The 23,430-nt window shown below is 42.4% G+C and overlaps 1 protein-coding gene across 12 annotated transcripts in view; it reads left to right on the top strand.

Annotated features, from left to right (window-relative positions):
* The window catches only part of LOC110503542 (cell surface glycoprotein MUC18), a 67,359-nt gene that overhangs the window by 17,797 nt on the left and 26,132 nt on the right, over positions 1–23,430 (top strand). The window contains exon 1 of one of the 12 annotated variants that reach the window (XM_021581918.3): positions 13,319–13,452. The exons of the other annotated variants lie outside the window; for them this stretch is intronic. Within the exon in view, the coding sequence (XP_021437593.2) occupies positions 13,422–13,452 (31 nt within the window). The 5' untranslated portion in view covers positions 13,319–13,421. Of the gene's footprint in view, positions 1–13,318; positions 13,453–23,430 lie in introns of those variants that run through there. 12 annotated transcript variants of the gene reach the window in all.

The raw sequence follows: 23,430 nt of genomic DNA, 5'->3' as shown, positions 1-23,430 counted from the left end.
AGCCTATAGTACGCCTCGGCAGTCCAGTACGCCCTGTTCCTCCTCCCCGCACTCGCCATGAGGTGCGTGTCCCCAGCCCGGTACCACCAGTGCCGGCACCACGCACCAGGCCTACAGTGCGCATCGCCAGTCCAGAGCGCCCGGCGACAGTACCCAGTCCAGAGCGTCCGGCGACAGTACCCAGTCCAGATCGTCCGGCGACAGTACCCAGTCCAGATCGTCCGGCGACAGTACCCAGTCCAGAGCGTCCGGCAACAGTACCCAGTCCAGAGCGTCCGGCAACAGTACCCAGTCCAGAGCGTCCGACAACAGTACCCAGTCCAGAGCGTCCGGCGACAGTCACAGTCCGGAACCTACCACGACGGGTCACAGTCCGGAACCTACCACGACGGGTCCCAGTCCGGATCCGCCAGAGTCTCCCTCCAGTCCGGATCCGCCAGAGTCTCCCTCCAGTCTGGATCCGCCAGAGCCGAAATCTCCCGTCCATTCGGGACCCGTGGCTTGGGTCCCCAGTCCGAGGTCGGAGGTGAGGGTCGCCGCGTTAAAGAGGCCACGGAGGTGGGTAAAGAGGCGGAGAAAGACTATGGTGGAGTAGGGTCCACGTCCCGCGCCAGAGCCGCCACCGCAGACAGACACCCACCCAGACCCTACCCTATAGGTTAGGTATAGGTTAGGTTTTGCGGCCGGAGTCTGCACCTTTAGGGGGGAGGTACTGTCACGTTCTGACCTTAGATCTTTTATTATGTCTTTGTTTTAGTATGGTCAGGGTATGAGTTGCGTGGGTTGTCTATGTTCCTTTTTCTATGTTTTGGGATTTCTGTGTTTGGCCAGGTATGGTTCTCAATCAGAGGCAGCTGTTTATCGTTGTCCCTTATTGAGAACCATATTTAGGTAGCCTGGTTTCACTTTTGAGTTGTGGGTGATTATTTTCCGTGTTAGTGTTTGTACCACACGGGACTGTTTCGTTTGTTTCACTTTGTTATTTTGTGTGTTATAGTGTTCAGTTTGTCTTATTAAAAATGGACAATTACCACGCTGCAAATTGGTCCGATCTCTCTTACTCCTCATCAGAGTAAGACGACGAACGTTACAACAGGATTATTTTCCTGCTTTAGCGAACTGTCTCAAATTACGATCCTACATCTGTACATGGGTCAGCTATGGAGGAATGCGCTCAATTCCAGCACATTATAACTGAACCCACTTCATTGTGAAGCGATGCGTGGCTGTTATAATACTAGTGCACAATTTACAGTGTCTATGTCAGTCATCCATGATTTCCAAAAATCCAAGGCACAAAATTAATAAAAGTGAAGATGACTTCATTTTTAATGGGGGGAGGGGGGGGGGGGTATAATATACCACGACTAAGGGCTGTTCTTCTCCACGAAGCAAAGTGGAGTGCCTGGATTCAGACCCCTTCCCTTTTTCCACATTTTGTTACGTTACAGCCTTATTCTAAAATGGATTAAATAAATGTTTTCCTCATCAATCAACACACAATACCTCATAATGACGAAGTGAAAACAGGTTTTTATTTTTCTTTGCAAATGTATAATTTCTTTAAATAGAAAAATACATTATTTACATTGGTATTCATACCCTTTGCCATGAGACTTGAAATTGAGTTTAGGTTTATCCTGTTTATATTGATTAGAGTCCACCTGTAGTAAATTCAATTGATTGGACATGATTTGGAAAGGCACATACCTGTCTATACAAGGTCCCACCGTTGACAGTGCATGTCAGAGCAAAAACCAAGCCATGTGGTCGAAGGAATTGTCCTTAAAGCCCCGAGACAGGATTGTGTCGAGGCACAGATCTGGGGAAGGGTACCAAAAAATGTCTGCAGCATTGAAGGTCCCGAAGGACACAGTGGCCTCCATCATTCTTAAATGGAAGAATTTTGGAACCAACAAGACTCTTCCTAGATCTGGCTGCCGAGCCAAACTGAGCAATCGGGGGAGAAGGGCCTTGGTCATGGACGTGACCAAGAACCCGATGGTCACTCTGACAGAGCTCCAGAGTTCCTCTGTGGAGTTGGGAGAACCTTCCAGAAGGACAACCATCTCTGCAGCACTCCAACAAACAGGCCTTTATGGTCGAGTGGTGTCATGGAAATTCAGTACTGAGAGAGACTTGATCATTTCTTCAAACAATCATCTTATTTAATATCGATTAATTGTTGCAATAATGAGGCTGGTCGACCCCCCAACCTTGAGTGTTGGACCAAGTAACCTAACCTTTCCACAAATGCAGAATACTATATATAGCTGACACTAACAATGCTCAGTCATGTTTGGTTCAACCCCCTCATGCAGACCAAGGAGCATCATAAGCCACTCTGGGTTCATCCTGTTGTTATTTGCATGTGGGTTGTTGTCTTAACCTCACCCTGGCTTAGTTTCCCAGATGCAAGTATGATTTTGTGACAATGATGGATTGTTCTACTCCTAAGCTATCTCTAGTAAACACATTCCTGTCTATGTAACACAGTCTTAACCTCTCTGGTACAAGTGGGACGCTAGCCTCCCACCTCGACAACAGCCAGTGAAATTGCAGGTCGCCAAATTCAAAACAGAAATCCCATAATTAAAATTCCTCAAACATACAAGTATTATACACCATTTTAAAGATAAACTTCTTGTAAATCCAACCACAGTGTCCGATTTCAAAAAGGCTTTACGGCGAAAGCACACCTAATGATTATGTTAGGTCAACGCCTAGTCACAGAAAACCATACAGCCATTTTCCAGCCAAGGAGAGGGCTCACAAAAGTCAGAAATTGCGATTAAATTAATCACTAACCTTTGATGATCGTCATCAGATGGCACTCACAGGACTTCATGTTACAAAATAAATGTGTGTTATGTTCGATAAAGTTCATCTTTATGTCCAAAAACCTCATTTGAAATTGGTGCGTTATGTTCAGAAATGCATTGTCTCAAGCAATCATCCGGTGAAAGTGCAGAGAGCCACATCAAATTACAGAAATACTCATCATAAACATTGATTAAAAAGTGTTAAACATACGATTAAAGATAAACTTCTCCTTAATACAACCGCTGTGTCAGACATCAAAAAAGCTTTACGGCAAAAGCACACTTTGCGACTATGTTAGGTCAGTGCCTAGCCACAGAAAGCCACACAGACATTTTCCAACCAAGGAGAGGTGTCACAAAAGTCAGAAATACCGTTAAAAAAAATCACTTACCTTTGATGTTCATCTGGTGGCACTCCCAGGTCTCCATGTTAGACAATAAATGTTTGTTTTGTTCGATAATGTCCCTCTTATGACCAAAAACCTCCTTTTTGTTCGCCCGTTCAGTCCAGTAATCCGAATGCACAAGGCGCGGGCACTAAGTCCAGACAAAAAGTTTTAAAGTACAATAAAAGTTCATAGAAACATGTCAAACTATGTTTAAAATCAATCCTCAGGTTGTTTTTGTCATAAATAATCAATAATATTTCAACCGGACAAAAGCTTTGTCAATAGAAAAGGCTCATGTCTGGAAATTTCCACTGTCCACTCATTGAAAGTGGTGTATCTCCCTCATTTTTCAGAGTAAAAGCCTGGAACAATGCCTAAAGACTGGCCTGTAGAGGAAGCCATGGAGATCGTGAACTGGGTCCTAAGTCTTTGTATGGTGGATAGGCTTTCAATGGAAAAACAGCCTTTCAAAATAATAGTAATTCCTGGTTGGATTTTCCTCGGGTTTTCACCTGCCATATCAGTTCTGTTATACTCACAGACATTATTTTAACAGTTTTGGAAACTTTAGAGTGTTGTCTACCCAAATCTACTAATCTACTACAAATCTATTATATGCATATCCTAGCTTATGGGAGTTTAATTTGGGCATGCCTTTCATCCGGTGGTGAAAATACTGCCCCCTGCCCAAATGGTTAACTAATTTGTCAGCTCAAGCCATCTCCAGTGATGGTTAAATATTAACCATTAATATAAAAGAAAACAGGTAAATATGTAATTTTTCTATCACAGTGGCCAGACGGAACAGCCCCCTTGTAGTTTGCCAAAAGGCACCTAAAAGACTCTCAGATCATGAGAAACAAGATTCTCTGGTCTGAGGAAACTAAGATTGAAGTCTTTGGCCTGAATGCCAAGCATCACGTCTGGAGAAAACAAGGCACCGCTCATCACCTGGCAAATACCATCCCTACTGTGAAGCATGGTGGTGGCAGCATCATGCTGTGGGGATATTTTTCAGAGGCAGGGACTGGGAGACTTGTCAGAATTCAGGGAACGTGAATAAATTCACCTTCCAACAGAACAATGACCCTAAGCACACAGCCAAGACAATGCAGGAGTCACTTCGGGATAAGTCTCTGAATGTCCTTAAGTGGCCTAGCCAGAGCCTGGACTTGAACCTGATTGAACGTCTCTGGAGAGATCCAAAAATAGCTGGCCAGCAAGGCTCCACATCTAACCTGACAGCTTGAGAGGATCTGCAGAGACAAATGGGAAAACCCCCCAAATACAAGTGTGCCAAACTTGTAGCGTCATACCCAAGAAGACTTGAGGCTGTAATTGCTGCTAAAGGTGCTTCAACAAAGTACTGAGTAAAGACTCTGAATACTTCTGTAAATGTGTTGTTGTTTTTTTATACATTTGCAAACATTTGTTTTGTCATTTTGGAGTATTGTGTGTAGATTGATGATGATTGATAACAATTTAATAAATTTTGGAATAAGGCTGTAACGTAACAAAATGTGGAAAAAGTAAAGGAGTCTGAATATTTTCAGAATGCGCTATACCACACTTCGGAGGTGCCTTATTGCTATTATAAACTGGTTACCAATGTAATTAGAGCATTATAAATAAATGTATTGTCATCAAATCAAATTTGTCACATGTGCTGAAAACAATAGATGTAGACCTTACTGTGAAATGCTTACTTAAAAGCCCTTAACCAGCAATGCAGTTCAAGAAAGAATTAAGAAAATATGTACCAAATAAACTAAAGTAAAACATTATATTTAGTAACACAATAAAATAATAATAACAAGGCTATATACAGGGGGTACCGGTACCGATTCAATGTGCAGGGGGTACAGGTTAGTCAAGGTAATTTGTACATGTAGGTAGGGGTAAAGTGACTTTACATGATAATAAACAGCAATTTAGCAGCAGTGTAAAAACAAATGGGGGGATAGAAGTTGTCATAACTCTCAGGTTACAGTGGGTCCGCTCTACAGTGTGCTCTCTCTCATAGAGGGGGAGAGCGGGAAGTCGACTGTTTTATGACTGTCATAAAATACGCTGCCCCTATGCTCTGTAGTGTTCGAGATTGGAATGTAAACTGTGGAACACAGGGAGAACCTTAGACATCAAAAGTTTGAATAATTAAACAATATTTCTATTGTTGAGAATGTGGGAGTGGTCCATGTGTTTCATTTGGGGATCTCATGAAGGACAGGAAACACACATAACTGTATCTCTTAAAGTGTACATTTCCCAGCTGTCAGGTTTACATCTAAATGTTGTGAAACGTGATTAAATATGAAACCATTTGTGAAAATAAGTAACGTGATGTTAACCTTCTAAATTAGAGTATGGATTTTCATGTAAAGTTTAATTAGTCAGTAGCCACACCCCTGTGAGCCCAGACATCACATTAGGTGTCATAGAACCTCCCTTTCTTCCACAGAGTATAAAACCCACTTCCTACAAAGTTTACATTAAGTCAGAGAATGCCGGGAGGGAGTCCTCGCGTTGGAATGGCTACAATTCTATAGACCAATAGACAATACAGCGTGTAGTTTTGGCTACACGGCTGGAAATGGTTAAACTCTGAGACTATCGATCACTACAGAATAAGAGCAAATCCTAGACGTATAAATACTAGTCTGCAGGTGGAAATTACTTAAGTCTAGTACGAGAATACCGACGACCGCAGAAGCATCTATTCTATGCAACAACCATCTGTAGGCCTGATGGATCCATTACAACAGAGCCGCGGAGAAAGCTACAACCACGAAGGACATTGTGAAATCTGGGGAAGTTAACCAGAGACTCTGATGAACTGACTCTCCGGCAGATGGACAGGCGATTCCAACAGAGAACACAACAACGACATACGGGCCGTAAATACATATATTGCAATTATTCTCAAATGAGTGGCCGTTCATGTGCAAAGGATTAGCATTCCAATGAATACTATTATCAACTGTGTGTTGTGAATGCATTTAGTCTTTCCAGCTCTTTCTCAGTCCCCACCCCTTTCCTTTGTCTACCAAGACGTCATATCGGCTTCGTATGCAAGGGACTTATTCTTTGTACCATGTAGTAACCTAAATATCTACTGTTTGTTTGTTATGTAATGCTGTGTGATTATTTAGTTGGTTAGTAAAACATGAAAATATCTGAAGAGTTAAATTTGGGAAATTGACACTCTATAACCTGTTAAGTCTATAGGGGCGCTATTTCATTATAGGATAAAAAAAACGTGCCCGTTTTAAGCGCAATATTTTGTCACGAAAAGATGCTCGACTATGCATATAATTGACAGCTTTGGAAAGAAAACTAACTAACTAACGTTTCCAAAACTGCAAAGATATTATCTGTGAGTGCCACAGAACTCATTCTACAGGCGAAACCAAGATGAAACTTCGAACAGCAAATGAGCAGAAATCCTGAAGCTCTGTTTTCAAATGTCTCCTTATATGGCTGTGAATGCAGCAGGAACGAGACTGCCCTTTCTGTCATTTCTTCAAGATGTCTGCAGCATTGTGACGTATTTGTAGGCATATCATTGAAAGATTGGCCAGAAGAGACTACATTTTCCAGGGGTCCGCCCGGTGTCCTTTGTCTAAATTCGTGCGTAATCTTCAATTGCGGTCATTTTCTCCTGGGATTCAGAACAGAAAGCACACTTCCACGAAGGATATATAATCGAAGAGACATGTGAAAAACACCTTGAGGATTGGTTCTAAACAACGTTTGCCATGTTTCAGTCGATATTATGAAGTTAATTTGGAAAAAAGTTAGGCGCATTGATGACTGGATTTTCGTTTTTTTTTTGGTAGCCAAACGTGACGCACCAAACGGAGCGATTTCTCCTAAACAAATAATCTTTCAGGAAAAACTGAACATTTGCTATCTAACAGAGTCTCCTCATTGAAAACATCTGAAGTTCTTCAAAGGTAAATTATTTTATTTGAATGCTTTTCTGGTTTTTGTGAAAATGTTGCCTGCTAAATGCTAACGATAATGCTAACGCTAAATGCTATGCTAGCTAGCTACTGTTACACAAATGATTGTTTTCCTATGGTTGAGAAGCATATTTTGAAAATCTAAGATGACAGTGTTGTTAACAAAAGGCTAAGCTTGAGAGCTAGCATATTTATTTCATTTCATTTGCGATTTTCATGAATAGTTAACGTTGCGTTATGGTAATGAGCTTGAGTCTGTATTCATGATCCCGGATCCGGGATGGGAAATTGACACTCTATAAACAACATTTTCCTGGAGTGCCCCGACTTCCTAGTTAATTAAAGTTACATGATTAGTTTAATCGCGTAATTAACTTACACATAGAGAAATTATTTGATAAAATAAGTCTTCACATTTAATGATAGTCACAGACACAACAAAGTCTTATGGCTTGGGGGTAGAAGCTGTTAAGGGAGCCTTTTGGTCCTAAACTTGGCGCTCCAGTACTGCTTGCCGTGCGGCAGCGGAGAGAACAGTCTATGACTTGGGTGACTGGAGTGTTTGACAATTTTTGGTCTTTCCTCTGACTGCCTAATATATAGGTCCTGGATGGCAGGAAGCTTGGCCCCAGTGATGTACTGGGCCGTACGCACTACCCTCTGTAGCGCCTTACTGTCAGATGCCGAGCAATTGCCATACCTGGAAGTGATGCAACCGGTCAGGATAATCTTGATGGTGCAGCTGTAGAACTTTTTGAGTATCTGGTGACACATGCCAAATCTTTTCAGTCTCCAGAGGGGGAAAGGCGTTGTCGTGCCCTCTTCACGACTGTCTTGGTGTGTTTGGACCATAATAGTTAGTTGGTGTTGTGGACACCAAGGAATTTGAGATTGCGTCATCTGTGGATGTATGGGACGGTATGCGAATTGGAGTGGGTCTAGGGTATCCGGGATGATGCTGGTTATGTGAGCCATGACCAGCCTTTCAAAGCACTTCAGGGCTACCGACGTGAGTGATAAGTGGCGGTAATCAATTAGGCAGGTTACATTCACTTCCTTGGGCACAGGGACTATGGTGGTCTGCTTGGAACATGTAGGTATTACAGACTCGGTCAGGGAGAGGTTGAAAATGTCAGTGAAGACACTTGCCAGTTGGTCCGCGCATGCATTGAGTGCACGTCCTGGTAATCCATCTGGCACCGCGGCTTTGTGAGTGTTGACCTGTTTAAAGGTCTTGCTCACACAGTCATCCGGAAGAGCTGGTGCTCTCATACACGCTGTTGCTTGCCTCAAAGCGAGCATAAAATACATTTAGCTCATCTGTTAGGCTCGCGTCACTGGGCAGCTCGCAGCTGGGTTTCCCTTTGTAGTCCGTATTAGTTTTCAAGCCCTGCCACATCCGACGAGTGTCAGAGCCAGTGTAGTAGGATTCAATATTATTCCTGTATTGACGCTTTGCCTGTTTGTCGGTTCGTCTGAGGGCGTAGCGGGATTTCTTATAAGCGTCTGGATTAGTGTCCTGCTCCTTGAAAGCCTTTAGCTCGATGCGGATGTTGCCTGTAATCAATGGCTTCTGGTTGGGGATGACGTCGTCAATGCACTTATTGACGAAGTCAGTGATTGAGGTGGTATACTCCTCAATGCCATTGGATGAATCCCGCAACATATTCCAGTCTGTGCTAGCAAAACAGTCCTGTAGCGTAGCATCCACGTCATCTGACCACTTCCGTATTGAGCGAGTCACTGGCACTTACTGCTTTAGTTTTTGCTTGTAAGCAGGAATCAGGAGGATATAATTATGGTCAGATTTGCCAAATGGAGGGTGAGGGAGAGCTTTGTATGCGTCTCTCTGTGTGGAGAAAAGGTGGTCTTGAGTTTTCTTCCCTCTGTTTACACATGTGACATGCTGGTAGAAATTAGGTAAAAATGGATTTAAGTTTGCCTGCATTAAAGTCCCCGGCCACTAGGAGCGCCACTTCTGAATGAGCATTTTCTTGTTTGCTTATGGCCTTATACAGCTGGTTGAGTGTGATGTTTGTGCCAGCATCGGTTTGTGGTAGTAAATAGACGGCTATGAATAATATAGATGAGAACTTTCTTGGTAGATAGTGTGGTCTACATATCAAGGCACAAGGCGAGACCCAAATGCAGACACAGGAGGCAGATGGTTGGAGTCTTACAATGTTTATTAATCCAGTGGGGTAGGCAAGAGAATGGTCGTAGACAGGCAAAAAGGTCAAAATCAGATCAGAGTCCAGGAGGTACAGAGTGTCAGACAGGTTCGTGCTCAAGGCAGGCAGAATGGTTAGGCAGGCGGGTACAAAGTCCAGAAACAGGCAAGGGTCAAAACCGGGAGGACTAGAAAAAGGAGAATGCAAAAAGCAGGAGAACGGGAAAAAACGCTGGTTGACTTGGAAACATACAAGACGAACTGGCACAGAGAGACAGGAAACACCTGGAGGGGGTGGAGACAATCAAGGACAGGTTAAACAGATCAGGGCGTGACACTACAGCTTATCATAAGGCACTCTACCTCAAATCAAATCAAATCAAATTTTATTTGTCACATACACATGGTTAGCAGATGTTAATGCGAGTGTAGCGAAATGCTTGTGCTTCTAGTTCCGACAATGCAGTAATAACAAGTAATCTAACTAACAATTCCAAAACTACTGTCTTGTACACAGTGTAAGGGGATAAAGAATATGTACATAAGGATATATGAATGAGTGATGGTACAGAGCAGCATAGGCAAGATACAGTAGATGGTATCGAGTACAGTATGTACAAATGAGATGAGTATGTAAACAAAGTGGCATAGTTTAAAGTGGCTAGTGATACATGTATTACATAAGGATACAGTCGATGATATAGAGTACAGTATATACGTATGCATATGAGATGAATAATGTAGGGTAAGTAACATTATATAAGGTAGCATTGTTTAAAGTGGCTAGTGATATATTTACATCATTTCCCATCAATTCCCATTATTAAAGTGGCTGTTGAGTCAGTGTCAGTGTGTTGGCAGCCGCCACTCAGTGTTAGTGGTGGCTGTTTAACAGTCTGATGGCCTTGAGCAATACCTTGAGACTTCTTCAATGTTAGACATCGCGCACCAGCTGTTATTGGCAAATAGACACACACCCCCGCCCCTCGTCTTACCAGACGTAGCTTCTCTGTCCTGCCGATGCATGGAAAATCCCTGCCAGCTATATTATCTGTGTCGTCATTCAGTCACGACTCAGTGAAACATAAGATATTACAGTTTTTAATGTCCCGTTGGTAGGATAGTCTTTCTCATATAGCATCCATTTTGTTTTCCAATTATTGCTCGTTGGCCAATAGAACGGATGGTAGTGGAGGTTTACTCACTCACCTACGAATTATTAGCCCGATCTATTTCTTCGTCTTTTCCTCACGCAAATTATGGGGATTTGGGCCCGTTCCCGTCAGAGCTGTATAATACTTTGCGTCGGACTTGTTAAAGAAAGAATCTTTGTCCAGTTTGAGGTGAGTAATTGCTGTTCTGATGTCCAGAAGTTATTTTCGGTCATAAGAGCCGGTAGCAGCAACATTATGTACAAAATAAGTTACAAAAATAAGTTACAAACAATGCGGAAAAAAAACAAAAAAAATAGCACAAATGGCAGCCAACCCCCCCGGAGCCATTAAGTCATACCCGTGGTATATGGTCTGATATACCATGGCTTTCAGCCAATCAGCATTCAGAATGCTGATTGGCTGACATTTATTTTTACTGCTCTAATTATGTTGGTAACCAGTTACTAGTATACACTATATATACAAAAGTATGTGGACACTGTAGCTGACAGGTATATAAAATTGAGCATACAGCTGTGCAATCTCCATAGACAAACATTGACATTAGGTTTACCTTACTGAAGAGCTCAGTGACTTTCAACGTGGCATCGTCATATGATGACAATGGCTCAGCCGCAAGGTGTTATACCGTACAAGCTCACAGAACGGGACATGCGAGGGCTGAAATGCGTAGCGTGTACAAATCGTCTGCCCTCGGTTGCAACACTCACTGCAGAGTTCCAAACTGCCTCTGGAAGCAACGCCAGCACAATAACTTTTCGTTAGGAACTTCATGAAATGGGTTTCTATGGCCAAACAGCCGCACACAAGCCTCATGTGCAATGTGCAATAACCATGTGCAATGCCAAGCGTCGGCTGGAGTGGTGTAAAGCTCGCTGCTTTCTCTGGAGTGATGAATCACGCTTCACCATCTGGCAGTCCGATGGACAAATCTGGGTTTGGCAGATGCCAGGAGAAGCTTGAATGCATAGCGTCAAATGTAAAGTTTGGTGGAGGAGGAATAATGGTCTGGGACTGTTTTTCATGGTTCAGGCTAGGCCCCTTAGTTCAGGTGAAGGGAAATCTTAATACTACAGCATACAATGACATTCCAAACAATTATGTACTTCCAACTTTGTGGCAACAGTTTGGGGAAGGCCCTTTCCTTTGTCAGCATGACAATGCCACTGTGCACAAAGCAAGGTTCATACAGAAATGGTTTGTCGAGATCGGTGTGGAAGAACTTGACTGGCCTGGAAAGAGCACTGACCTCAACCCCATGGAAAACCTTTGGTATGAATTGGAATGCCGACTGCGAGCCAGGTCTAATCGCCCAACATCAGTGCACGACACCACTAATGCTCTTGTGGCTGAATGGAAGCTAGTCCCCGCAGCAATGTTCCAACATTTAGTGGAAAGTCTTCCCAGAAGAATGGAGGATGTTGTAGCAGCAAATTTCATCCCATCACGAATAATTTCACATTCAAACATTTAAATTGAACAACAATTCCATGTGAATCTGATAACTCTGATGTGTAGACTTTCCACTGTAGCGTTTATGTCATCTTATCATTGATGAGAATGTCTCAGATGACAACCGAACTGACAGCATATTCATTAAGTACCACCACATATGTTCAATTGGTCAGATTACCAGAATATAGTTCATTTCCCCCCACCTTCTGATGTTCCCAGAATCTCTATGTTAACCAAGGGTTTTGCAAATGTAACATCAGTAGGGTAGAGAGAGGAAAAAGGGGGGAAGAGGTATTTATGACTGTCATAAACCTACCCCCAGGCCAACGTCATGACAATACTTTTGGTTATGTTGTGTACCACAGCTAAGAGCTGTATGCAGGCGCTCCGGGTTGCGTCATTGGTCATATTCCACACCCCCTTGGGCATCCAGGACTACCCGGTTTATAAAATAATCAATAAGGCCCGAGGGGGTGTGGTATATGGCCAATATACGGCGGCTGAGGGCTGTTCTTACGTACAACGCAACGCCTGGATACAGCCCTTAGCCGCGGTGTATTGGCAATATACCACAAACCCCAGAGGTGCCAACATAATTAGAGCAGTAAAAATACATTTTTCATATCCGTGGTATACGGTGTGATATACCACGACTGTCTGCCAATCAGCATTCAGGGCTCAAAATATTACACACTAGTCTGTTATGATTGCACCTTCATCATATTGTCTATCTGTATCAGTCTACGATTCTATTTCACACCTACACAATTAGTAATGACTCTCAATTTGTTTTGCTGTCTGGTGTTTTCTCAGAGGCCAAGGCATGATACCATAGAAGGACATTATTTAATGTTTTGGATACAATAACCAAACAAATTTGTCGGGACAAAGCCCTGTCGGTATGTAAACAGTTGCTTTAATATTTGACTCATCATCTGGTCGTGAAAGAGTATTGTTGTTTTCTCCAGATTTCTCATTTATTAAGATGTTATACGTGCCAATTCTTGCCGTCTCTGCCTGTTTTAGGAAGAAAATGTGGGGAGACAAAGGCTGAGAGCGAAATTAAATCCTGCTCGCTTTATTTTCCTCATTGCCCCTCTGGAACAGTTGTGGTCATGTGTTTCAGCAATTGGCATATTTTTGTGGCTAAGCACCTCTCACTGTATTCGGTTATTAGATAATATAGCTCCACTCATTACAGTAGTGTCACGATAAAGGATTGGAGAGAGTCAGGGATGACAGCTGTGCTGTGTGAGTCTGTGTGAACCAATGGAGTGACATTGGTTTCAACTTTTCACCCCCTCAGCTGACAACACACACACACACACAGGCAGGGAGAAAGGCACGCATGCACACACACTTTGATCTTATTGACTGCTACATAAAATGTGTAAACATTCCATGCAAATCGTCCAAACTTATGAACTAGTTTGTTCCCTTTTTTGATCATGGATAGAGATACATATCGTTTCGATCACCGTAAGTAAGCCTTTATACCAAGCGCTAACATATCTAAGGTAGTACTAACAGCCTGATTGTGCCATGAATGAAAGAGGCCTGTTCTGTTCTGTGCCCTTCACTGTCCAGTGTCTACTGTCACATGAATTGTGTTGTTTGTAAGCCACATCTAAAGCCCAGAGCTATGTACTCGATTTTCAGGAATCTGAGCACTTAAAAAGGCTTTGCGTTTGGTAAAATGGTCCTTCTACACTGTCTTTGTTGAGTCATTTAGCGCCTAATGCCAGATCAAATTGAATAAGGCTCTTGCATAGAGTAGACAATGGGCTAAATGAGTGATGATGAACTCAAGGATAGCATTTTTATGTCTTTGCATTCAGTATGAAGGTAGTTTTGCGAGCTAATGACTAACTCGTGTTTGCACAATTACTTTGGTATCTACTATCATGTTAGCAGTCATCATAGACTTCCAGTCATTGAATTAATGCTAGTTAGCAATTGTGCTAACGCTAGTTAGCAACATCCTTCAAACTGCACGCAGCGGCATAAAAATGTATCTTTAGAAGTAGATAAAGGGCTTCATTGCCAAAATCCCGAAGTATCCCTTTAAAATTTGGAGATGGAACTCTGTGCTGTGTATTGTTTTGGTATAACTGGCATCATCATTGCTTAAATGTCAAATGTGAGAAAGTACAGACATGCTACTGTAAATATGCAAATTTCTGATATTCTGAGAATATGGCAACAATGTTCTGGGTATGTTTCTAACAGAAGCAACAGTACCATCTGGGCCATGTTTTGCCAACAAATTTGAAATCTTACAGATAGAGAGCTGATGTGATTCCTTATGTTCTATGTTATATGTGGTGTAGATTTTAAAAAGACGATAGTTCTCTTTGAGATGCTCTGCTATTTAGAATTCTACCGGTTCCTACCGATCTTTCATTGAGAAACACATTTAAATGAGATCAGATAGGTGTGTTGTAACTTTTGCCAAATATTGACATTAACATACAGCACCAGTCAAACGTTTGGACACACCTACTCATTCAAGGGTTTTTCTTTATTTAAACATTTTCGACACTGTGAAATAATAGTGAAGACCTCAAAACTATGAAATAACACATATGGAATCATGTAGTAACCAAAAAAGTGTTAACTTATTTGGGCTGGGGGCAGTATTGAGTAGCTTGGATGAATAAGTTGCCCAGAGTAAACTGTCTGCTACTCAGGCCCAGTTGCTAATATATGCATATTATTAGTAGATTTGGATAAAAACACTTTGCATTTTCTCAAACTGTTTGAATGATGTCTGTGAGTATAACAGAAGTCATATGGCAGCAACACCTGAGAAAAAAATCCAAACAGGAAGTGGGAAATCTGAGGTTTGTAGTTTTTCAACTCTTGGCCTATCGAATACACAGTGTCTATGGGGTCAAATTGCACTCCCTAAGGCTTCCACTAGATGTCAACAGTCTTTAGAACCGTGTTTGATGCTTCTACTGTGAAGTGGTGGCGAATGAGAGGGGAATGAGTCAGAGGTCTGCCAGAGAGCCACGAGCTGGTGACACGCGTTCACGTGAGAGTTAATTGAGTTCCATTGCATTTCTGAAGACAAAGGAATTCTCTGGTTGGAACATTATTGAAGATTTATTTTAAAAACATCCTAAAGATTGATTCTATACATTGTTTGACATGTTTCTACAGACTGTAACGGAACTCTTTGACTTTTCATCTGCTCCTAGTGATCGCGCGTCATGAATTTGGAATACTGGGCTAAACCCGCAAACAAAAAGGAGGTATTTGGACACAAACTATGGACATTATCGAACAAAACAAACATATTATTGTGGAACTGGGATTCCTGAGAGTGCATTCTGATTAAGATCATCAAAGGTAAGTGACTATTTATAATGCTATTTCTGACTTCTGTTGACTACACAACATGGTGGATATATGTTTGGGTTGTTTTGGTCTCTGAGCGCCGTACTCAGATTATTGCATGGTGTGCTTTTTCCGTAAAGTTTTTTTGAAATCTGGCACAGCGGTTGCATTAAGGAGAAGTGTATCTATAATTCCGTGCATAATAGTTGTATCTTTTATCAATGTTTATTATGAGTATTTCTGTAAATTAATGTGGCTCTCTGCAAAATCACCAGATGTTTTGGTACTGAACGTAACGCGCCAATGTAAACTGAGATTTTTGTATATAAATATGAACTTGATATGAAATATCGAACAAAACATACATGTATTGTGTAACATAAAGTCCTATGAGTGTCATCTGATGAAGATCATCAAAGGTTAGTGATTAATTTCTCTATTTCTGCTTTTTGTGACTCCTCTCTTTGGCTGGAAAAATGGCTGTGTTTTTCTGTGACTTGGCTCTGACCTAACATAATCATTTGGTTTGCTTTTGCTGTAAAGCCTTTTTGAAATCGGACACTGTGGTGGGATTAACAAGAAGTATATCTTTAAAATGGTGTGAAATACTTGTATGTTTGAGGAATTTTAATTATGGGATTTCTGTTGTTTTGAATTTGGCGCCCTGCACTTTCACTGGCTGTTGTCATATCGATCCCATTAGCGGGATCTCAGCCCAAAGAGGTTTTAAACAAATCAAAATATATTTACCGTTTTAGATTCTTCAAAGTAGCCACCCTTTGCCTTGATGACAGCTTTACACACTCTTTGCATTCTCTCAACCAACCTTGTATCGTGAAAACAGGTAAATATACCCCACAAACATTAGACAACTATACAGAAAGTAAATAAGTAAATTAAATCAATGATAGTCAAATTAACTGATACCTGACACAGACATAGTGGCCTACCAGGAATATCTGAATGCTGTGAACCAAGAGGCTGTGAGTTAAAATCCCAGGTGAGGACATAGTGAATAATAATTACTGTATGAATGGACATGCAACATGTAGTCAAAGTGTAAAAACACTGCATGTTAAATCAGTGTGTGTGAGTATTCCTAACCTTGCCAACAGACAAAAGTAGCAGTGAATTGATCAGTGGTTCACCAATCAAGGCCTTGATGGGCTTGGCAACAGTAAAAATGTGTAATGGAACAATTTTGGGGGGGATGACGTCCTGACAAGTGATACACAAAAATGTTACTGCCACGTTCCCATTAAACTTTAATATCTTACATTATGAGAACATGGTAACCATGTTCTGTTTATGTTTAGTGGGACGTTGACGGAATATTCTCCTAACCCTCAGAAAAACTGGACACAAATTAGGGGAACATTACGGGTAACATTGTAAAAACATTCTCTCTCCCTAGAATTGTTGGCTGGGATATGACTGATTCTCAGTCTGTGCTGAAGCTGGGAGCCTATGATTATTATGAAACGCCTTCACAATGTCAAAACCCCATTTCTACCTGCCGCTTACATGCGTCCTGTGTCCTGGTCTGTGCCCACATTCTGATGACCATGTGTAAACATGACAAACCTTGATCAGATAGAACAATTGTACAGGTTTGTACAACACAGCGCCAACAGAGATGGTCGCCTTGCTTACCATTCTTAGGAAACTATGCAGTATTTTGTTTTTTTTATGTATTATTTCTTACACTGTTACCCCAGGAAACTTTAAGTTTTATTACATACAGCTGGGAAGAACTATTGGATATAAGAGCAACGTCATCTTACCAACATTACGACCAGGAATACGACTTTCCCGAAGCGCATCCTCTGTTTGGACCACCACCCAGGACAATGGATCGGATCCCAGTAGGCGACCTAAAACAACAGCGCCGCAGAAGGGGCAGACGGAGCGGTCTTCTGGTCAGGCTCCATAGACGGACAAATCGCTCACCGCTCCCGAGAATACTACTCGTCAATGTCCAGTCTCTTGACAACAAGGTAGACAAAATTCGAGCAAGGGTTGCCTTCCAGAGACATCAGAGATTGTACAGAGATTGTACAGCCACCCGGTTTCTTCACGCAACGCACCGACAGAAACAAACATCTCTCTGGTAAGAAGATTAACGAGTCGTGGTGTGATCATAACAACATACAGGAACTCAAGTCCTTTTCTTCACCTGACCTAGAATTGCTTACAATCAAATGCCGACTGCATTATCTACCAAGAGAATTCTCTTAGATTATAATCACAGCCGTGTAGATCCCGCCCAAGCAGACACCGCGACAGCCCTGAAAGAACATCATTGGAGTCTATGTAAACTGGAAACCACGTATCCTGAGGCTGCATTTATTGTAGCTGGGGATTTTAACAAAGCTAATCTGAAAACAAGGTTTCCTCAATTTTATCAGCATATTGAATCTGCGAAACATGCTGGCACCATTCTGGATCATTGCTACTCTAACTTCCGCGATGCATACAAAGCCCTCCCTCGCCCTCCTTTTGGCAAATCTGTCCCCTGTTCACCCATGGCTGCGTGGCCTCCAACTCAATCATCAAGTTTGCAGATGACACTAAGGTGGTAGGCTTGATTACCAACAACGATGAGATGGCCTACAGGGGGGAGGTGAGGGCCCTCAGAGTGTGATGTCAGGAAAATAACCTCACACTCAACATCAACAAAACAAAGGAGATGATCGTGGACTTCAGGAAACAGCAGAGTGAGCACCCCACTATCCATTGACGGGACAGTAGTGGAGAAGGTGGAAAGTTTTAAGTTCCTCAGCATACACATCACGGACAAACTGAATTAGTCCACCCACAAAGACAGTGTGGTGAAAAAGGCGCAACAGCGCCTCTTCAACCTCACGAGGCTGAAGAAATTGTCTTGTCACCAAAATCACTCAAACTTTTACAGATGCACAATTGAGAGCATCCTGTCGGGCTGGATCACCGCCTGGTACGGCAACTGCTCCGTAAGGCTCTCCAGAGGGTAGTGTGGTCTGCACAACGCATCACCGGGGGAAATCTACCTGCCCTCCAGGACACCTACACCACCCGATGTCACAGGAAGGCCAAAAAAGATCATCAAGGACAACAACACCCGAGCCACTGCCTGTTCACCCCGCTATCATCCAGAAGGCGAGGTCAGTACAGGTACATCAAATCTAGGACCGAGAGACTGAAAAACAGCTTCTATCTCAAGGCCATCAGACTGTTAAACAGCCATCACTAACATTGAGTGGCTGCTGCCAACATACTGACTCAATCAGGCGCAGGAGGCAGAAAGTCAGGCGCAGGAGGCAGAAAGTTCAGGATAGCGTTTATTCCGCACAGGGAAAAAAATAGTGCTCGCCAAGAATACCGGGCGCACAATAACAAATGCCCAACACAATACGTACTACCACACAGAAACACAGTGGGAAAAATAGTTAAGCCCGCACAAAGAGCAGGCGGGCCGACCGGCTTAAATAGCCCAACTAATCAACCTCAACAAGGAACAGGTGAAACTAAACAGACAAAACAAACAGAAAAGGGAAAAGGGATCGGTGGCAGCTAGTAGGCCGGTGACGACCTTCGGTAAGAGTCCTGACACTAGCCACTTTAAGAATTAAATATTGGATGTAATAAATGTATCACTAGTCACTTTAAACAATGCCACTTTATATGTTTACATACCCTACATTACTCATCTCATATGTATATACTGTACTCTACACCATCTACTGCATCTTACCTATGCCGCACGGCTATCGCACATCCATATATTTATATGTACATATTCTTATTCATTCCTTTACACTTGTGTGTACAGTGTAGTTGTTGTGAAATTGTTAGATTACTTGTTAGATTTTGCTGCAAGGTCGGAACTAGAAGTACAAGCATTTCGCTACACTCGCATTAACATCTGCTAACCATGTGTATGTGACCAATTTTTGTGTGATTTGATTTGATTTGATCATCTTGGAGCACGAAAACACACCATGCTAATGCAAGGTGAAACCAGGGGTAGAGATTCCCTTGATCCACTAAATGTACTTTATGCTGCACAGAAACATAAAACATATGCTAATTGAATCACTTGAACAGCAGCATATGTCAAATGTCTTCCAATTTCCAAATATATCAGCTGGAGAGGCTTGTGGGAGACTCTTGTGGCGGCCATATTCTCAGATGGTGGAATGCATCAGAAAAGTAGCTTCTGAAGCTCCCCTTGTCTGGCACACAGGCCATTGCTCACACAGCACAGCACAGCACAGCACAGAAGTTATGTGGACATGAGCACAGCTGATGCATTGAAGCAGAAAAAAAGGCATGTGCTTCTGATTTGCGAGGTGAAACAAACTACAGCATCTCAATGTGAAAGGAAGAAAGTTATTTTAGCTCATGTGAGTTTAGAATGTTCCAGCGAAAATGTTATTTTCCAGGAAGAAGCTAATATACACTATTTGTGTGGATTTTCATCATTTTGTGGAGAATCTGTTAAATATTCTGTGTGGAAAATATTGTAGATCTTCAATACAAAGTATTTCATGAACTTACTGTGAACTACAGAAAGCTTACATGACTCTTACTTAACTGTGGTCTTTAATGTCATGACTGCAGGGTGCATTGGTCATTTCTAAAGCTATCTCTCACGCTCAAGCTTATGTGATTGTGGTTCTCAACCCCTTGACTTTTGCTCTGGGGTCAAACACACTAAAACACTATGGTGAGGTTTAATGACCTGAGAGAAAACACTCAACACCAGCCAGTCACAATCGAGCAGTAGAGGAGGAGGAGGATAAGGAAGAAGAGGCCCTTCCTGGTACTACCACTCCTTATGTTCTCTCCTTGACTCCTATAGACACCGTGGCCAATCGCTGTGGAGTGCTCACTCCTGTCTCACTGTCAAGTGAAATAGATAGACACTTCTGGACAGTGGACAGGGAACTGGGTTCAGTACTGTGAGTCTTCTGAGAGGGTGTGTGTGTGTGTTTATGTGTGCGAGGGTGTGTGCGCGTGTGGTTTGGCCTTTCCATAATGGCCACCTTATCCCAGAGGCAGCCATGATGGACTGAGAATGCTGAGCATTCCTCAGATATTCCTCCCCCTGCCTGCCTGCTTCTCTTCTCTTCTGTTCCCCCACCAGATTCAGGGGCATAGGGCCTCCGGCCCCTCAGACCAGCCCTAGATTCCTGCCACAGTTCTCAATTCAGCCCCAGTGTTGAATAGTGCTTGGAATCCTACTAAATAGCTCTTTAACACCCAAGGCGTCATCCACTTATCTCCCATCCATAGAAACCCTAGCCTTAACTATATACCTTAGCCTATAACTATACTGAACAAAAATATAAACGCAACATGCGACAATTTAAATTATTTTACTGAGTTACAGTTCATATAAGAGAATCAGTCAATTGAAATAAATTCATTAGGACCTAGTCTATGGATTTCACATGACCTGGCAGGGGTGCAGCCATGGGCGGGCCTGGGAGGGCATGGGCCTTACTTAGAAGCCAGGCCCACCCACTGGGGAGCCAGACCCAGCCAATCAAAATTAGTTTGTCCCCACAAAAGGGCTTTATTACAGACAGAAATACTCTTCAGTTTCATCAGCTGTTCAGGAGGCTGATCTCAGATGATCCCGCAAGTGAAGAAGACGGATACTGTATGTAGGTCCTGGCCAGGCGTGGTTACATGAGGCCGGTTGGACGTACTGCCAAATGATCTAAAAGTACGTTGGAGGCGGCTTATGGTAGAGAAAGGAACATTAAATTCTCTGGCAACAGCCCTGGTGGCCGTTCCTTCAGTCAGCATGCCAATTACGCGCTCACTCACTGACAAAACTGCATATTTTAGAGCAGCCTTTTATTGCCCCCAGCACAAGGTGCACCTGTGTAATGATCATGCTGTTTAATCAGCTTCTTGATATGGGGAAATGCTCATTAGTAGGGATGTAAACACATGTCTGCACAACGTTTGAGAGAAATACGTTTTTTGTGCATATGGAACATTTCGGGGATCTTTTATTTCAGTCCATGAAACATGGGACCAACACTTAACTGTTGCGTTTATATTTTAGTTTGGTATATTTGATACAGCAGATGTGATTGAATGCCGTTGTAGATGAGCCAGACTAGCCAGAGAAAAAGAGAAGTTCCATTTCTGTAGTTGCTGGTGAACATGACACACATTGAATATTGTCTTTGGCCTCAGCCACGACCATTTGCATTTCGGATCTCGGATCAAAAGTGAGGGAAGACCGGAGTCCCTCTTGCAGAGCCTCAAAGAGGCCTGCTTTTAGCTGAAGGCCTGAATATGTATTTGGAGAGCACTGGAATGGCCCTCGGGAGCTCATTTGATTGGTTGAAACGGGGGAGCAGGGGAGATCGCTCAGCCCCTGACAGAAGCAGTGTGTCGTCCAATCCCATCAGTACACGCTGCTGCTTAATAATGGATGTTGTTTTCTGAAACACTCTCTGCTGATCTATGGCACATTTGGAGCCTTTTAGTGCAGACCACATTACTGACTCCCTGGATGGCTCCACCTGAGTGTTTGTGTTTGTGTGCGTGTGTGCAAGTGCATGTGCGCACGTGTGTGTGTGTGTGTGTTTTTGCTGTTTCATGGAACATACATTAGAGCACTCTGGTAGTGTCAGCGTCTGTTTACATTCCAGACAGTGTTCTTCTCTCTGGCCTTACTGTACAGTTGCCATTAGCCTACTGTAACTCTGTTCGGACAGTGTGCAAATCATATCACGATTATATGTTGTATGGGGCCTCCTTATAGAGCTGTATTATTGGGTGAGGTAATTTAAATCTTAGCATCTTTCATGAAGAAGCACATGAAGTAAATACACAGTGGACAGTACATTATTTTAATCTATCTTTGCAGTAGCTCTTCATTATAGCTACTGTATGCTTTGGAGATTCAGGCTGCATCACATTCGGCTGTGATTGGGAGTCCCATAGGGCGGTGCACAATTGGCCCAGCATTGTCCGGGTTTGGCCGGGGTTGGCCGTCATTGTAAATAAGAATTTGTTCTTGCCTAGTTAAACAAAGGTTAAATTTAAAAAAATAAAATAGCTTTTTGGAGGATGGGACACCATTTAGATAATCTAAGATGCGCTAAAGCATAAAATGTTCAACCCTTATAAGTCTATTGACAAACCCATGTGTCATAATAAAAAATAAAAAAATACCCATCAAAATCTGTCAGTTTAAGCTAGAGATATCAGGCTGCATCTCAATCCACCGCATCCACCTAAGCCTTCCGCATCTGCGGTGGAAGGTGGCCAGGCTACAGGCGTGTTTGTCAGTCCATGAGACATGCCGGAAATGGGTCTTCTTACGAAAACGTCTGTAGAGTCCTAACACAATGGCGTTCTCCGTTTTGCTCTACGACCCCCACAAGTGTCAAGGGACTTGTCTAAATGTAACCCATACGAAAATGAATGGAAGTGTGGAGGTAGGTTTGTGGCAACAAAAAAATAAGGGGTTAAATATGTGTAAAAAACAAACATATTTACTGAGCTTTCTTATATCTCTTAGATATAGGACAGACACTTCAAAGTCTTATTCCTTCTTATTTATTTATTTTTTGGGCCATTTATGAATGTGTTATTCAATGCGTTTCTAAGGGCTATAGTAGTAAGGCTCAATATTCTATATTTTGACATTTTTTTTGTTTTTGTTTGATACCTAAATGAGTCCTAAAATTCACAGTTAAATAGCTAAATGATCCATGGTATGACCATCTTAAAATTATGATATATGTTAACTTAGTCCCCCCCTTAGACTTTAAGATTAAAGCTACCTTCAAACTGTGAAATTGACGGTGACAAGAAATAGTCTTGTTAGTTCAGAATTGCTACAGATAACCTGAAGCACATTGGAAAAAGCTACTGCATTCTCTTGTCAGCCTGCATGTATAAATCATTTGAAGTTTCTTCTCTTCTTCCATTTGTTATGGGGTGTGTCCCAAATGGCAACCTTTTCCCTATATAGTGCACTACATTTGACAGGGGCCCATAGGGTGCCTTGGGACGCAGATAGGGTGTTCCAGAGCTCCATTGAGCCTCGGCCCAGACCAGCCAAGGTCACCGACTGGCAGACATTACACAGACAGGCTTATT

Source organism: Oncorhynchus mykiss, chromosome 24, assembly GCF_057628025.1.
Source record: "Oncorhynchus mykiss isolate SJ-2025 chromosome 24, ASM5762802v1, whole genome shotgun sequence".
Classification (NCBI taxonomy): Eukaryota; Metazoa; Chordata; class Actinopteri; order Salmoniformes; family Salmonidae; genus Oncorhynchus; species Oncorhynchus mykiss.
Note: the sequence above shows the minus strand (reverse complement) of the source record. Positions and strands in the feature narration are given on the sequence as shown.